Source organism: Tursiops truncatus, chromosome 6, assembly GCF_011762595.2.
Source record: "Tursiops truncatus isolate mTurTru1 chromosome 6, mTurTru1.mat.Y, whole genome shotgun sequence".
NCBI lineage: Eukaryota > Metazoa > Chordata > Mammalia > Artiodactyla > Delphinidae > Tursiops > Tursiops truncatus.
The window spans coordinates 8,898,227-8,915,766 of record NC_047039.1 but is presented as its reverse complement, the minus strand read 5'-3'; the positions used below and the strand labels follow the sequence as shown (position 1 = coordinate 8,915,766).

The 17,540-nt window shown below is 53.2% G+C and overlaps 1 protein-coding gene across 1 annotated transcript in view; it reads right to left on the bottom strand.

Moving 5' to 3' along the window:
* Window positions 1-17,540, bottom strand: part of XKR6 (XK related 6) — a 270,750-nt gene that overhangs the window by 17,630 nt on the left and 235,580 nt on the right. The window contains exon 2 of the mRNA XM_033857570.2: window positions 4,152-4,348. Within this exon, the coding sequence (XP_033713461.1) occupies window positions 4,152-4,348 (197 nt within the window). The remainder of the gene's footprint in view (window positions 1-4,151; window positions 4,349-17,540) is intronic.

The window sequence follows — 17,540 nt, the reverse complement described above, 5'->3', positions numbered from 1 at the left end:
TGACCCAGTCCCCGTAGAGGGGATTTCTAACAGCATACCCTGTTAGAAACCCCCAGCCCTCCTTCTATCACTGCCTGCACCAGGCCTGCTAAGTCTTGTTGATTTCCGCTCCAGAGCAGCCCTCCAGCCCGTGCACTTGGCTTCCACCCCCAAACACTCCAATCCCATCGTTTCACCCTGGACCTCCACCGCTGCCCCTAACCGGCGTTCCTGGCTCAGCTCTTGTTTTCCTCCTGCACAGCAGGAAAGGGAATCTTCTTTAAGAGACTTCCTACATAACCCTCCCCACGGCACTTGGTATAAACCCGAGCTGCCAGGCCTCTGCCTTCCCCTCCATCCTCCGCACGTCGCTCTCCTTCCCCACACTGCCAACCTCCAGCTGTGCTGAGTCCTTTCATTTTCTAGAGCAAGCCAGGCGTTTCCTATCTCAGGGCCTCTACGCATGCCGTCCCCTCTGCCTGGAAGGCTGCATCTGCTTCTCCCATAGCTGGCTCCTCAGTGTTTATGCTCAGCTGAAATGTCAACTCTCTGCAGAGGCTTCCTCTGACATTCCTGCTCAAATAAGCTCTCTCCACACCCCACCCCGTGTACTGTGGTCTTGGCACCCTGACTGTTTGCTTAAGGCACTTCCCACAGCGTGCTAGCTGTCTAGCTGTTTCTGTTATGTCTCCCAAGAGAGAATGGAAGATTCATGAGGGCCCGGACCACATCTGTTCCCTGTTACCCTCAGCACGTAGTACGGCTCCTGACTTAATGCATCTTGTTGAACGGCAGACTGTATCAAGTGCCCCTAATACGCCAGCCAAGGTGCTGTAGAGGGGTACGTGCAGCTCGTTAGACCTTCACCACCACCCAAAAGCAGTTATTATGCCCACTTTACAGATGAAGAAGCCCAGTTAGGAAATTAACGTGCCCCGTGTCGTAAAGCCAATAAATGGTGGAGGTGGAATTTATACGCAGCTCTGTCGGGCTTTTCTCACTATTCAGGACTGCTTTCCAAACTCTGTCACAGCCTAGAAGCCTCGTGAAGCTTTCAGCAGACAAAAGACTCACTACTAGTGTAAGTGGCATATCAGATAACATGCCCCTTTTATATCTTTATTTAAACTTTCAAGACACCAGATTTAAGTAAGACCCCACTGAAGTACCCAAATGACTCTAGCATAAGATTTCCATGATTTATTATTACTGTTACTATTGGGTTAGCCAAAAAGTTCGTTTGGGTTTTTACGTAAGATTCCTTAAGGTGTTAACGGAAAAACCCGAACAAACTTTTTGGCTAACCAATATTATCTTTTGACTTGAGTCTGGTTTTGTGGGTAAATTGGATACAAATCCATCTTGCAGGCCAAATACTGTACTGCTAACCCAGTGATAAAAGAGGAATAAAAGGTGGATAGCTGGCAAAAGTGGAAGAGGTTGGCATTGGACAAGATCCATGGAAAACTCACCTATTACAGCAATAGTGATCTTTCTAGCCATCTACTAGCATTAACGGTATAGAGTGGACAGGTGTCACCAAAAGCCCACCAAACAAGGCCAGTTAGCCATGATCTCACTAGTAACTCGTGGTCCAATTCAGAAAGTGTATCTGCAGTAAGAGCTCGACCATCACCAACCACAAAATGACCAGATGCGGCCCGAGGCCCTTGACATTCATCACGTCAAAAATGCTCAGAACAACCCTCTGTGGTAGGTACCAATATTATCCCCATTTCAGAAACGAGAAAACTGAGGAACAGAAAGGCTCGGTCACTTGCTGAAGGTCACACAGCTGTCCAGCAGCAGGCGGAGTCACCCCATCTTTCCAGGCCACGGTCCTCTAAGAACTCACAGAGTCCACGTCGCCAACACGTCCCTTCCAAGTTCACAGACTTTGTCTCCTCTCCTCCAATTTCTACTATTTAAAATGGTTTTCTTTAAAGGGCATACATTTCATGCAGCTTTTTATGGGAAAAGAGAGGGAAGGCATCTACCACCATAACACAAGGGTCCAGTGATGAGCAGATATTCTAGAAGTTAAGAAAGAGGAACATGGGACTTCTCTGGCTCCAGTGGTTAAGACTCTGTGCTTCCGCTGCAGCGGGCACGGGTTCAATCCCTGGTCGGGGAACTAAGATCTCACATCCCGCACGATGTGCCCCCCAAATAAATAAATTAATTAAAGGGTTGATATTTTTTAAAAAAGGAAAAAGGAACATGCCAAGAGCTTACAGTCTATGCTCCATGACAGTGACGGCCGGTTTCCTTCCTTCCCATCACCCCAGCCAGCCCTGCAGACCCTCATCCTGGGGACTCACAGCCCAACAGCAAAGATTGCCACTGACCTCTGTCAGGCCCAGCAGCCCCCAAATGTATTTAACTGTGCACGTCTATTTCAAGAAATAACTATTCCATTCACCAAACACGTGGGGAAGTGCTCCCCCAACCTCTGAGCCGCTGGCATGAAAAGACAGGCATGTGGGCAGAAGAGCCAGGGAGTGCTTCCCCAGGCCAAAGTAGCCTGGCTCTTGTCACTCCCAGGCTCCTGCTGACAAAGGCTCGCCCAGCGGCCCCTTAGCCTTTGCTGACATGGGCCGCCTGGGCTCCCATGTCAGGAGGACCCCTAGGAAGCAACATCGGCTGCCCCTCGAGTTTCCTCTCTGCGGACTTCACATCCAGCCTCTCTGCATTTCTAACCTGAGCAGTGATCACAGAAAGAGTGGGCTCAGCAAGGCAGCTGGGGCAGCATGACCCACGGGGCGGAAGATGGGGGGTCACCCAGGATTGTGCCCATGCCACTTCCCTGGCAATGCGAAACACACCCCCTTAGACGCCTGCAGAGCTGGGTAACAAAGTGTTCTACGTGCCGAATATCATTGCATTCCCCCCAAATTAGGTACGGTTGTCATCTCCCCCGTTATACCAAAGAGGCATAGAGGTTCAATGAAAGGCCAGAGCTTGGGGCCACGTGGGGCAAGGGGGTATCCCGCTGGAAAGCCCCCCCTACAGGTGCTCATTCATGAACTTGGTGGGACCCAGGGCCCGCTGGAGCAGCTGGGGAGCTGTGGGCCCAGAGGTGAGGACCCAGGAGGCCAGCAGGCCCCACTGGCCAGGGAGAGGTGGGCATGGCGAACAGACCCTCTGCCCCAGCTGCCTTGCTACTCCAGATCACACATGCTCGAGCCCTCTCGAGTCAGGAACCTCTGGGCTGAGTCCCTGCAGCAACAGTCCTGCTTGATTATTCCTCACGACGGGAAGCTCTCTACTTCCTGAGAGTCTTTCCATCCCTGGACGGCTCCTGCTGTTTGAAATGTCTCCCACATGTAGAATCGATAACGGTCTCCCTGCAGCTCCCTCCAGACCCTTTGGAGCATCATCCTTCCCTGACATCCCTTCAAATGGTGAAATTCACATAGCTCAAGTCCTCCCCAGGCAAAACGTCCCCAGGGCCCCCCAAGTGCTGTGATCTCCAGCCCCTCGTCACCCTAGACCTTCTCCCCTGCTGGAGCTCCAGCCCTGCTGAAATGGGCTCTGACACGACAATGACACTTGCAGGCTGGTCTGACCTGGGGTCTGCCCTGACATTGGCGACCTGGGGTGAGACTCCACCTTTACCAGAGGAGGCCAATGTGGAAAGTCAGGTGGGCAGTCAGGTGGCCGCCAGAGGCTTCCCGCTGCTGTAGAGACCAGTGTCCAGACCGGGCCCTGGGCGCTCCGAGACCATCTGGGGCCACAATGGCCAGGAGTGGGGAGGTGCGGCCAGTGGGCGGGGCATGCTGGGCTCTGGACCCCCATCCGCATCTACCTAGAACAGAGCTACTCGAGCCTGTTTTATAAGTGGGGCTTCTACCTTTTATACGCAGGAGCACCACAGCTTACAAACGTCTAACACTGCTAATGCCTCTCGGCTAAGGCATCTTCCTCATAGCCCGCATGTGTGCAAACACCGTGGCTCAGGCCAGCGCCAAGATAAGGGGCCTCTCCCCCCCCAGGACTGGGAGACTAGGGCCCTCCGCCCTGCTGCTCCAGGGACACGGAGACCCGGCTCTCCTCTGCTCACATGACGGCGGGGCAGGCTCGCACGCAGGGGCGCAGAAGTCCTGTGCGGGGGAGTGAGGACTCGGGGTCAGGGCGACGCCCCCAGCCCCGGGGAGGGGGAGGGGACTCACAGGGCAGCGTCTCGGCGCGGCTCTTCTGGATCATTATGCAGAGCTGTAGCACCAGTTGGGGGGCGCTTTCCAGGAAGGTCTCCAGGAGGCGCAGCATGTTAACGTCTGCATATTCGTACATCATAGCCCAGTAGAAGCGTCGCTGGTGTTCCTTCTGCCGCTGGCTCTGAATCCCCAGGTACATGGTGCGGATATACCTGCCGAGAGACGGGACAGAACACAGAGAGCGTGGGTTGGCGTGGGAGCTGTGGGAGGGTTAGCATCCCCTCCTTGGCGCTGAGGTTTTCCGGGTGCTTGGACCAGCTCCAGGGGTTCTGCCGGACCACAGACGGGGTGCTGAGGCTTCGGGGTGGGGTGGGGTGGGGGCAGGCCAGGGAACGGGTCCCAGGCAAGTTGTCCCCTCCCTGGCCTCACTTTGCTCATCTGTAAAATAAGAAATGGAAGAGTGGGACCAGGTGATCTCACAGGCCTGCCAGGGAAGCACCACAGGTGAGCTCAGGGAGCAGGTGGGCTGGCCGAAGTTCCGGGTCCCAGGGGGAACCTTCCTGCAGGGTTTTCACGTCTCTGGAGGAGGAGGGAAGGGAATTAGCATTTATGAAGCTCCTACTAAGTATCATTGGCTGGCTGGCGACTGCATGTTGCCTGGGTCCCAGGCGACAGGCAGGTGTAGTTCCCACGTAGGACAGACAGGCGGGACTCACTTGCCCAGGCTCCAGACCCGATGGCGGAGCAACCAGGAGGCGGCCCCAGGCTGCTGGACACCAAAGCTCGTGCGTGCCCCGCTCTACACTAGGGACGGCCTGCAATGGAGCCTCTATCCAGGTATAGCCCAAGACTCAGTCACACAAACCACTGAGCCCACTCCACCCAGGAGGGACAAGGGGCAAAGGGAGCAGGTGCAGGCAGAGGGCACGGGCTCTGGGTTCAAATCCCGGCTCTGTCATCTGCTCACTGTGGGACCTTGGACTAATTACCCAACTCTGTGTCCTTGTTACTCTTCTTTCACACCGCAGAATCACAGCATCACACGGCTGGCGGGAAGATTAGGGAGATAATCCGCGTGCTGGGCACGTATCCAGGTCCACGTGAGAAAGCCCCCAGGCCTGCCTCACTGTCACCTAAACTTCGGAAGCTTGTCTCCTAGCCACAGTCAAGGGGAGGATGGAAGGTAGCGTCCAAGCCAGCCAGCCGTCTCTGGGGCCAGGCCAGGCCCAGAGGAGCCGGCAGCGCCGGGACAAAAGCAGGGTTCAGAAGGCACACTTTGCGGGCCTAGTTAGGATCAAGAATACGCATATAAACTGAGGCCACAGACAACAGGACAGAGCCACACTTGCGTCCCTGGCCGCCCCCTGGGAATGTATATCATTGTGTCTTTTAAACGGCCGAGCCGGAATCACAGAGGTTGAGAGCATGGTCGACCCCCCTACAGAGTCCCCACTGTCCTCAAGCACCGTCAGGGGCCTACTTGGGGCTGCTGGACGGTCCCTTCTCTCTGTCCCCATCACCACCGCCAGCCTGGTCCCCGCCACCACCATCTCTCCTGGATCGAAGCAGAAGCCTCCTAACTGGTCTCCCAGGGTCCACTCTTGCCCCAGAACAACCCATTCTTTGCACAGCAGCCAAGGTGCTTTGTGAAAGTCACAAATGCAATCATGTCACCACCTTCTTTCAACACGCCCGTGGCTTCCCGTCAAGTTCAGAATAAAATCCGAGCCCCTCCCTCGGCTCATGGGGTCCTGCCCGCCCCTCCTGTCCCACCGCCCGGTCTCTCTCCCCGCGCCCCCTTCTCGTGTCTTCTCTGTCTCTCACGGACACCTGAGTTTGTTTGTGTTCATGCCATCTCCTGGCTGTGGATGCAGAAGGAAGACTCCTGCCCCCAGTGCTCAGACTCCTGCAGGGCAGCACTGTCACAACACGGCGAAGGCAGCTCATGCCCACGTTTACACCGGATTCCTGAGAGGCTCACAGGCAGGGGCTCTATACCCCCCACCCCCTGGGAGCAAAGGGAGAAGTGGGTGTTGTCCAAGAACCTTGCATCGACGTTAGTGAAGCCCATGCTTTAGAGGCAAAGACGCAAAAACATACATTTGTAAAATAATTTAAAACTGTAATTGATGCCCTCTCCAGGTCCAAAACAGTGGGCCTCCCTCCTGTGCGCTAAGCGTGTACTGGACCCACAGAGGAACGAGTGGGCCCCCAGAGTGGGCATCGGGACACAAAGCAGCCCACCTGAACCATCGGTGTGACCTGAACCACACGTGCTGGTGACGGCGAGCGCATCCGACACCTGACGAACACCTGATGGCTGCTTCTCTAGATTCCTGAGAGCCTTTAAGGGACTGGATCTCTGAAAAGACCCACACGGGAGGCTGGGACGGACACCTTATTTTCTGCACATACACTCCCTGGAGTGAGCGGAGAACAACCCTGCAGAAATCTAAGGGGAGGGAGGCACTGCAGCGGGGACGGTGTCGGGGCCAGCGTGGAGAGGCCGGGGCGCCAGCCTCGCCAGGCACTGCAGGCCAGGCATCTTCCGGAGGCCCCGCCGTGCCCTGTGGGGCAGGTCTGGTTGTCATCATTTAACACCTGGGGAAACTGAGGCTCTGAAGTGAAAGGGCCCTGAATTCTGTTCCGTTCCATGTTCTGTCATTTATTGGCTGCGCCACTTCCCACAAGTCATTGCCTCTCTCTGAGCCTCCATCTGTAAGTTCCCAAAATCAAAGGACCAGGGGAGGGGCCAGGAAAGGGGCAGGGAGGTTGTTGTACCTGACCCGTAAAGCTATGGGGTCACTGAGAGACAGAGACAGAGACACAGGGACAGAGAGAGACAGAGAGGCACACAGAGAGACAGAGACAGAGAGACACAGAGACAGATACACAGAGAGACAGAGGCAGAGACACACAGGGAGAGACAGAGAGGCACACAGAGAGACAGAGACAGAGAGACACACAGAGAGACAGAGACAGAGACAGAGAGACACAGAGACAGACACACAGAGAGACAGAGACACACAGGGAGACACAGAGACAGAGAGATACAGAGAGACACAGAGACAGAGAGGCACACAGAGAGACAGAGACAGAGAGACACACAGAGAGACAGAGACAGAGAGACACAGAGAGACACAGAGACGGAGAGACAGAGACAGAGGCACACAGAGAGACAGACAGAAACAGAGAGACAGAGACAGAGAGACACAGAGACAGAGACACAGAGACAGACACACAGAGAGACAAAGACAGAGAGACAGAGACACACAGGGAGACACAGAGACAGAGAGACAGAGAGACACAGAGACAGAGAGGCACAGAGACAGAGACAGAGAGACACACAGAGAGACAGAAACAGAGAGACAGAGCGGCACACAGAGAGACAGAGACAGAGAGACACAGAGACAGAGAGACAGAGAGGCACACAGAGAGACAGAGACAGAGAGACACATGGAGACACAGAGAGACACAGAGATGGAGAGACACAGAGACAGAGGCACACAGAGAGACAGAGACAGAGAGACACAGAGACAGAGAGACAGAGAGAGACAGAGACAGAGAGACACAGAGACAGAGAGACACAGAGACAGACACACAGAGACAGACACACAGAGAGACAGAGACAGAGAGACAGAGACACACAGGGAGACACAGAGACAGAGAGACACAGAGAGACACAGAGACAGAGAGACACAGAGACAGGGAGGCACAGAGACAGAGACAGACACACAGAGAGACAAAAACAGAGAGACACAGAGACAGAGAGACAGAGAGGCACACAGAGAGACAGAAACAGAGAGACACACAGAGAGACAGAGAGACAGAGAGACACATGGAGAGACAGAGACAGAGAGATACAGAGACAGAGACAGAGAGACACACAGAGACAGAGAGACACACATAGAGACATAGAGCGATACAGAGACAGAGAGACACAGAGAGACAGAGACAGAGAGATAGGGAGAGACAGAAACAGAAAGACAGAGGAACAGAGAGAAAGAAAGAGACAAAGTCGGAGACAAGGACAGAGAGACACAGAGAGAAACAGAGATGGAGAGACAGAGAGGGAGACAGAGACAGACACACAGAGAGAAGAGACAGAGAGACAGACAGAGCTCTGCAGGAGAGAATGGAAAGAGAAAGAGACAAAGGAGAGGGAAGCTACATCAGAATTTGGGGCCAGAAAGAGAAGACCGACTAGATGAGGTGGCAGTAGGAAGAGCCTGGGTGGGAGGCTGGCCCTAAGGACCTGTGGTCACAAGTAGTTGGGAGGCGCTGGGAAGTCCGACTCTGAATCTAGGGCAGAGGGGAGGGTCAGATTAGTCAGATTGGATGATGGCCCGGGAGGCAGAGCAGTGGGGGACGAGGCGCACAGGTGAAGGTGATGAAGCAGGGCTTCAGGTCCAGAGGCTCCACACCAGCACCCAGAACCGCCCTGTGGCCGGCAGAGCCTTGGTGCCATGGGTCTCCCAGGTCAGCTGTGGTCTCTGTGCTCCAAACCTCAGCTCTGCCCAGATGCGGCACCTGCAACGCACAGTACTGTGGGCCACAGACTCCCACAGGGACCAGACCACAAATCTATATTCTCTCAGGGGTGCACTCGGACCACAGCCTCTACCTCTCCTAGACTCAGAAGGTGGCTCAAGGTGGAGGAATGATTATGTAGCAGAGCCAAGCCTATGCTTCCAGGTCCCAGGCCACGGTAACAGCGACACTCAGGTTCACCTAGGTCTGCCCTACCAGGGCAGAGGGAGCAACTCGATCCGCCCCGCCATCCCCATGTTCCCCGAGCCACAAGCCCCTCTGCCCATCTTGGCCAGTGCAGTGGAAGACAACGAGCCCAGAAATGCTTGTTCAACCGTAACACCTGCCAGAGAAACCAAGCTTGCATTTCCTCTGTGAGAACATCCCCAAATATGGGAGTAGATGAGGGTGGGAGTGGGCAAAGCCAGAGCCTCTCCCCACCGATGAGCAAACAGATGCTAGGAGCCCAGAGTGCACTGGGATCGAGTCCAAGACCCAAACTGGAAATCCTGCCTCGCAGGGACACCAGCTCACACAGTCACCCACCGTGGAGGAGGAGCTAAATCAGAGTCCAGTTCAAAATTCCCTATCAAGGGCCTTCGGCCTATTCCACCCCCTCTGGCTCCTGCACCCCTCTCTTCTATCCTTAAGTCCTTGGGTTCCCAGTAGACCTTGTAAAGTCCACAGTGGGTCTAGGTGATCTCTCCGCCCGCCCAGCCAGCGGCCTCCTGCTAAGCCTTCGGCCCCTGTGCAAAGACAGCCTTGGCCCGTGGCCACAAGGTGGCGCCAGACCCTAAGCCACGCAGGAAGGCTGCTCCGCGCACTGATCTCATCCCCAGCTAGCGGCCCCCTAAGGCCTGCACCTTCCGACGCGATGGCAGCGTTGGGGTGCAGGGGGCAGCAGGCGAGGCCTGGGGGCAGGCCCAGGTGTGACGAGTCCCCATGGGAAAGCCCGGCATCTGCAGGCGACACACGGTGGGCTGCTGCTCCCTTACCTTCTCCCCTTCCCTGGCAGGTTCCAGAAAGCTCACCTTCCCCGGGAAAGGTAGTGCGGGAGAGAAGACACGCAACTCTCCTCCTCCTGAATTGCTTCCGCCTGGATTTTGTGTAGCCTCCTGTCACACCATTCTCTCCTAAGAATCATGAAACGCACGGATCTAAAAGCAGGGGTACAGCGTGTCCCCATGGAGTGAGGACTCAGGAAAGCTGGGGCTGGCCTATGGTCTGCAGGGCTGCACGACCTTGGGCGAGTCACCCCCGAGGCCGGGCCTGCTGTATTCATCCAAAACAGAGGGCGGACGGGAGGACCTCTAAGCTTCTGCCTACCTTTCGTTAACGCCATCCTTCTGTGGCTTCTTAGAGCCTTAAGGATGGCCTAGCATCTTTACAGATAATACCCCTGTTTATGTGGCACTCATATATATGTACCGGGCACTGTTCTGAGCATTTTGTACTTATTAGCTCATTTAATCCTTCCAACAAATGTATGGGGTAGATGCACTATTACCCTCACTTCAACATATGGTAAACTGAAGCACTGAGGTTAAGAAATGTGCTTCAGTTTACCCAGCTAAGTAAGGGGTTGAGGAGGGCTTCAAGCCCAGCAGTCTGCTTTGGGGCCAGTGCTTTTCAACTCCTACCCACACGCCCCCTCAGAGGTAGACCAGTTGTCCCTTCTCTTTTAAACTTGGTCCAACTTGCTCCCTTCACTACAGTGGAAAATCACTGTTTGCCCCCAACACCTGGGCTCTCTTCCAGGTCTGTCACTGGCTGTGTTGCCTTGGGGAACATCTCCTACCCTCAGGGAGCCTCAGTGTCCTCATCTATACAATGCCTAGCCCAGAGCAGGACCCTAGGACAGGCTGAGCAAATAGATGCCCCCCCCCCCCAAAGGGGCTCTCCTCCTGTCTTTCCTTCGGTCCACTCTATTCTCCTTCCAAGTCTGTATCCTCCCCTTACTTTGTAAACCATGGAACTGTTTAAAGTTCCTTATACCTCCAGGAGAACTCTCTATAGTTTTTTGAGCACATTTTCACTTTTATAGCAGCTCTGTGAAGGAGACACATTTGTCATCTTTTTCCCGTTGGTTCATCTGAGACTCAGAGAGGATAAGTGATTTCCCCAAAGTCACACAGTCAGTCATGGTTCAGGCGAATCAGAGGTCTTGCCCAAATCGTGTTACCCCATTGGGAGTCAGCTATAGCTCTGCCTAAATCTAAGGGAAATGAGTGATTTCTGCAAAAGCAGGAGGCTGAATAATTTCACCTGTCTGGACCTATAGGCCCCTGCTGCTTCTTATGACACCCTCAGAAGCAGCATTTTGAAATCTCCGATTGTGGACAGCAACTCATCCTCAAAGCCCCAAACAGGACTGAGTCTAGGTTTTGTGGGGCCTGAAGCTTAGAGAATTCGCTTTAAGAAAAAAAGTAGTCTACCAAACATTTAAAGTAGAACTAGCCGGATTCTACACACTTTTTTCCCCCAAAAAAATAAAAGAGGAAAGAACACTTCTCTGTTCACTTTATGAGGTCAGCATGACTCTATCAAAGCCAGACACATACAAGAAAATAAAACTACAGATAATATCCCTTATAAACATAGGTGCAAATATCTTCAACAAAATACTAGCAAAACAAATCCAGTGATATACAGAAAGAATGATATTCCATAGCCAACTGGAGTTTATCTTGGAAATGTAAGGCTGATTCTATATTCAGAAATCAATAAATGTAATCAATGATATTAACAAGAAAAACCACATATCACATTAACTGATGCAGAAAGAAAGCATCTGACAGAATTCAACATCCATTCTGTTTTTAAGCTCTCAGCAAACTAGAAATAGAAAAGAACTTCCTTAACCTGACATAGATGAAGGATATCTATAAAAATTAACAGTTAGGGAATTCCCTGGTGGTCCAGTGGTTAGGACTCCACGCTTCCACCGCAGGGGGTGCGGGTTTGATCCCCGGGCAGGGAACTAAGATCCTGCATGCCATGCAGCGTGGCCAAAAGAAAAAAAAAAATAACAGTTAATATCACACTTAATGATAAAAAGACTGAATTCTTTCCTCTTGAGATCAGGAATAAGGCAAAAATGTCTAAGCTCACCCCTCCTATTCAACATCATACTAGAAGTCCCAGTCAGTACAATAAATCAGGAAAAAGAAAGTATATACAAACTGCAAGGAACGAAATAAAACTGTCCCTATTTGTAAATGACATGATTGTCTAGATAGAAAGTCCCAAGAAATATACACAAAAAGCTCCTAGAACTAATTGGCAAGGTAAGCAAAGTCTCATGATACAAGGTCAGCATATAAAAATCAAATATATTTCTGTAGACTACTAATGAACAATTGGAAATTGAAATTTAAAAACATACCTACCACTTAAATTAGCTCCCTTAAGGGGACAGGAGGGGCAAGATAGGTGAAGGGGATTAAGAGCCCCTTGCATCACAAGGACGCAACACACAGCACAGGGAATACTGTCAATACTTTATAATTACTCTGTTCAGACTATAATCTACAAAGATATCGATCGAATTACCCTTCTATATACCTGAAATGAACATAATATTGTAAGTCAACTATACTTCAATTTTAAAAATACCTCTATATTTTTGTTGTATTTCAATATAAGCAGCCACACCTCCAGGGGCATTTGACCCTTATCCTGGGTGGGCGTGGAACACACTCTCACAGCCACACACACACCACCTACATGAACACTCCACACAAACACCACACAGACACACATGCACCAACCACCACACACACGAACACACTGCACACGTCCAGGGCTCCACCTGTAGAGACACCTGTAGCCCATGATCACATCCCTGTGTCAACATGATCCAACCCCAGATCCCTGAGGGGGTGGGTCCCTGCCTGCCCCGACCATTCGCTGTCATCACAGCAGGCACAGAGGGAAAGCCAAACGCGCATCACTTCCTGGTAGCTGGGAACCCACCCTAGAGAGGACGGGGCACTGCAGCTACCAGTCAGACAGCATCCTGCCCCCGACACCAAGGACAGAGCTGGGCCAGCTGCCACCGAAGCACCCAAGGGTTCACTGACATCTGAACATGCGCAGCCCCCAGCCCCGTTCACACTTGTCCCGCTTCACCTCCACCTGTGCCTGATTGAGTCGGGAATCCTGACTTGTGGTTGCAGCAAAGGCACTGAGGGCTACTGTGATGTTGTGTGATCTGCACTCTCATCTGGTCCATCTTTTGAGGGGTGGAGGAGCTCCCCCCTTGTGTCCATTCCATTGCTGACCATATCCCAGGGATCTAGGGCCAGGTGGCCATGCAGTGGCTGTAGAAGAAAGTGGCCCAAAAGGGGGGTGGGGGAGGTTTCAGGGTCCCGGGCTACATGCGGCTTGTGCAGGAACCTTGTCAGTCTGGGGCTTGTCACCCGCTGAGGACTGCTGAGCTGGGTCACCAGGCGTTAACGGGGGCTCCAAGGCTGCTATGTCAAAAAGGTTGTGCTCCCACCTGCATGACATAGATTCTGTGCCCAGGTAGGAACCCCCGCGGCTGTTCCCTGTGGTCCCAGGTCAGGATAGAGAAAAGTCCTTCAAGCTCTTCCAGACCATCACAGATCTCAGGGGCACCAGCATCCGAGCTGTCGCAGACAGGATCAGGGTTCAGCTTGCAAGCATCTGCCAGGTTATTATCTTCGCCATTCCCATGTTACAGATGAGGAAATCAAGGCTAACCTGGACTCAGTAACCTGGGTGGCTCCCTATTGGCTGTGCAGCCAGGCCAGTCTCCTGCCTTCCCCCGCCCCACACCTGCCCCCGACCCCTGGCCACACGTGATGGCCCTCCCATCCCAGACCTTCCCAGCATGTGCCCATCTCTGTGTCTTTGCTTCTGTTGTTTCCACGCCCAAGCAGCCACCCCTGGGCCAGGCCCAGCTCTCCCCACATGCCTTACCCCATGCCTACATCCAAGTATTTCCCTCCCATCCTCCCCTTATACTGGGTCCTCAGTATAGTAATAGCTTCCATTTACTGGGTTCTCCCTACAAACCAGACACAGTGTAAACTCTCTACATGTATTAAGTCATTTAACATGAGAACCTTACAGTCATGTACAGATGAAGAAACTGAAGCACCTGAGGACGCCACTACCGAGACTCATACCAGGCTGCTGGACTCCAGAGAGGGTGCTTCTAACCCAGAACACTATATTCTCCTGTTCCTTATCTTTCTCTCATTCCCTCTCTCCTCAGTTCACTTACTTCTTTCCACAATTCTATGAATTAGATTATTAGCCCCATTTTACACATCAGAAAACTGAGGCTCAGAGGGGTTAAATGGCATGCCAAGTTGGAAAGCCAAATTTCAGCCTCGATTTGTTTGGCTGTGCTACACGCCTGTTTTCCACCCCTAGAAGCCCCTCCCCTCCCCTGTTACAGCTCTCCTCGCAGCCCACGCTGTACTGGAGTCACTTACGTACAGAGATGCGTCTCCAGCCAGATCTTAACCCCCAGGAGGGACGTCTGTACAGCCGCTGCCCCCAGCCCACCATAGTAAACATCAAATCAGAGGCGCTAAGGTGAATTTGTCCCCTACTCTGACGGTCTCATTTGACCAAAGAGATGCCTGCAACACTACCTTCAAATACGTAAAATACATGTTCCCCGAGGCAGACGACCCGAATGGGTGCAAGGAGCACAATTAAATCAGGAAGGATTTGGGTTGGAGACAAGAGATAACTTACCAACCAGCCTGACGGGATAAGTTACAACGAGGCAGGTTTTTTGCCCCTCTCTGGACAGTTTCAGAGAGAAGCAAAGCTACGGGGCTGTCAGATGGCAGAGGTTCGCAACTCACGGAGCACAGGGGCTGCAAGTGTCCTCTCAATTTATCGTAGGCGCGGCGCGGTGTACCCAGTGTCCGCTTGGGCACACACATGTGTGTGTTCATACACAAGTCCTAGCCGAGGACCCCCTCAAACCACCCAAATGCAGGTCTGGGTGGCTCAAGGGGCCCCCAAGCTGGCACAGCAGGAACAGTGCACCAATGCAACCCTGGCTGTGGGCCATGGGCTCTTTCTGAGTCTGAGAATGGACTCTGCAACCTTCCACTGCCAGGCTGGCCCAGAAGCCCCTCTGATTCCCCACCTCACACTCCCGCCCACCCCCCCAACTCCAGCTGAGATGCCTTCAGCGTGTAGGAAAGATGGAGGGGCCAGCTGCCAGCTCAGCCCCCGAGAGCAGCACATCAAATCGGAGCTATTTTTAGCCCTTCTCTCCAGCATCTGACATCAGCTGAGCAGTGGTGGCCGGCTTGGGGCACGCATCCGAGAAAGCAGGCGTGAAATGGCATGGCTTTGCTGGGCCCAGGGGAGATAGCAGAGAAAAGCTCCACAAAGCTTCAGGGAAGGGAGGTGGCTGCAGTGGGTACCACTGGTAGTCTTCCTGGATATAGGGTCTTGGTGGCAAGGTGGCCTAAGCATCCCTCAACACCCCAGGGTGCAGCACAGCAGAACGTGGGTGGAAACTTCCCCACCAGCCTCATTTTCCCACCGGCACAGTGGGGCCTGGGCTACTGCTCCTTCTCTGAGACTCTGCAAGAAACCTGATTTAAAAATCAAAACACCTTTGCAAACCTACATGTTGGAGAAATGCTTTTTGTTCCCCCTTATAAACTCCCAGAAGGACAGAGACCAACGCGTTTTGGGGGTTTTTTGCTTGTTTTTTCTTTTTTTTTTTTGGCTGTGTTGGGTCTGTTGCCGAGCGGGGGCTACTCTTCGTTGCGGTGCACGGGCTTCTCATTGCAGTAGCTTCTCTTGTTGTGGAGCATGGGCTCTAGGCACGCGGGCTTCAGTAGTTGTGGCACATGGGCTCAGTAGTTATGGCTCGCGGGCTCCAGAGCGCAGGCTCAGTAGTTGTGGTGCACGGGCTTAGTTGCTCCGCGGTATGTGGGATCTTCCCGGACCAGGGCTCGAACCCGTGTCCCCTGCATTGGCAGGCGGATTCTTAACCACTGAGCCACCAGGGAAGCCCAAGACCAAAGTTTTGCGGTTTGGGTTTATCTTTGCATACCTGGTGCATGGCACACTGTCAGACACTCGGTGGGCACTTGGTGTTTGTCTCATGAATGCATGAAGCGACTGGGCAGGCTGCTAGTAAAATCCTTGCGCTCTAGGAAGTTTATAGTCCAACCTTGCGGGGCAGGTGTAAGGAAAGCCCCCCTCTTCTCAAAGCTCAGGTCAGCCTGGATCCTCCGGGAGCAGCAGCGGCAGAACCTGGGGCCCTCTTCCCTGCTTTTCTTCCCCCCACCCCTAAGTTGTCTTCAAGCCTCCCTCTCTGGCCAGCTGAGTCCCCAGTCCTGGATGAATACGTGACTGCATTCCTCTCCCCAGCTGGCACAGACTCTTTCCAACCAAGAGAGCAAGCCCATCACTGGCGCCGCCCTTGTGCTTTTCTGCTTGGAGTTGGAACCACTGCAGTACCCACCGTGGGAAAGCCCGTTTCACCTTCCCCCAGATGAGAACTGAAGACTCTGACCACGGCCCAGCCCGTGCTGCTCTGCCTGCATCCTGGTGCAACGGATTTGCTCGATCCGAGGCAGCCGGTCCGCACCCAGCTGCCTGAGCAGTTTGGGAGGAGGTCGGCTCCACCCAAACAAAGGACACATTAGTGTGTGTTCAAAGTACCTCACAACCAAAAGGCAAAAATCGTATATTAACGCATATGTGTGGAATCTAGCAAAATGGTATAGATGATCTTATTTGCAAAGCAGAAACAGAGACACAGATGTAGAGAACAAATGTATGGATACCAAGGGGGAAGGGACGTGGGAGGAACTGGGAGATCGGGATTGACACATACACACTATTGATGCTATGTATAAAATAGACAACGAATGAGAACATACTGTATGGCACGGGGAGCTCTACTTAATGCACTGTGGAGACCTAAACGGGAAGGAAATCCAAAGAAGACACATACGTACGTACACGTATAGCTGATTCATCTTGCTGTACAGTAGAAACTAACACAACATTGTAAAGCAACTAGACTCCAAAAGAAATGAATTTAAAAATTGAAAAGAAAAACAAGACAAAGTACCTCATGACCTTGACGGGGATCCAGTGGTCCACAGTAAAGTCACGTGCACCTCGGTTGGAGCTCTGAATCACGCGATCAACATATAAACATGAGCCTGCCCCAGGGCAGCGGCCCTGAGGAACCCTGGGCACTTGGCAGGAGGCCACGCCCGTGCCTTTGTCATAAGCCTCTCATGCAGAGTGTGGCTAGCATGTCCCAGCGCCCCTTTTCTAGCCCATACTGGGTCTGCGGCAAACGAATTTATCTGAAACGTTCAAGGAGGTGTTCTGGTTTCCTGATACTACCTCTTGGGGCTTATTCTCCTTGTGGGCCGTCTTGTCCTTTCATGTGCCCTGAACTTGTCCCTTTCAGACTCTCAGGAGGGCTTCACTGCTGCAATCCAGCCCCCTCCCAGACGTACACCCCTGTTGCACGCCAGGCACTGCGCCAGGCACGGGGGACCCAGCCCGAGTCCCCGTGTCCTTCCTCTGCATCATGCTGCCTCTCTGACCCACGGGAGATACAATCTCTGCACCAGTGTCGGGCACGGTTAGTGGTTTAGGCTCCGGAAACTGCCTTCCAGCTGTGAACGCTGCCCTTGGAGGGTGAGGGATGGGTCGAGGAGGAAGCCATGGGACCACTCACTGATGGGTTTGACCCTGGCTTCAAGGCTCTTCTACTGTGTCCTGCTGCCACCATGTCCTGGCTCTGTGGCCTTGGGGACGTTCCTCCCCCGTGTTTCCTTCTCAGTGAAATGAGCAGGTAAGACCAGATGAACTCTCAGGCCCTGGCACTACCTTGACCTC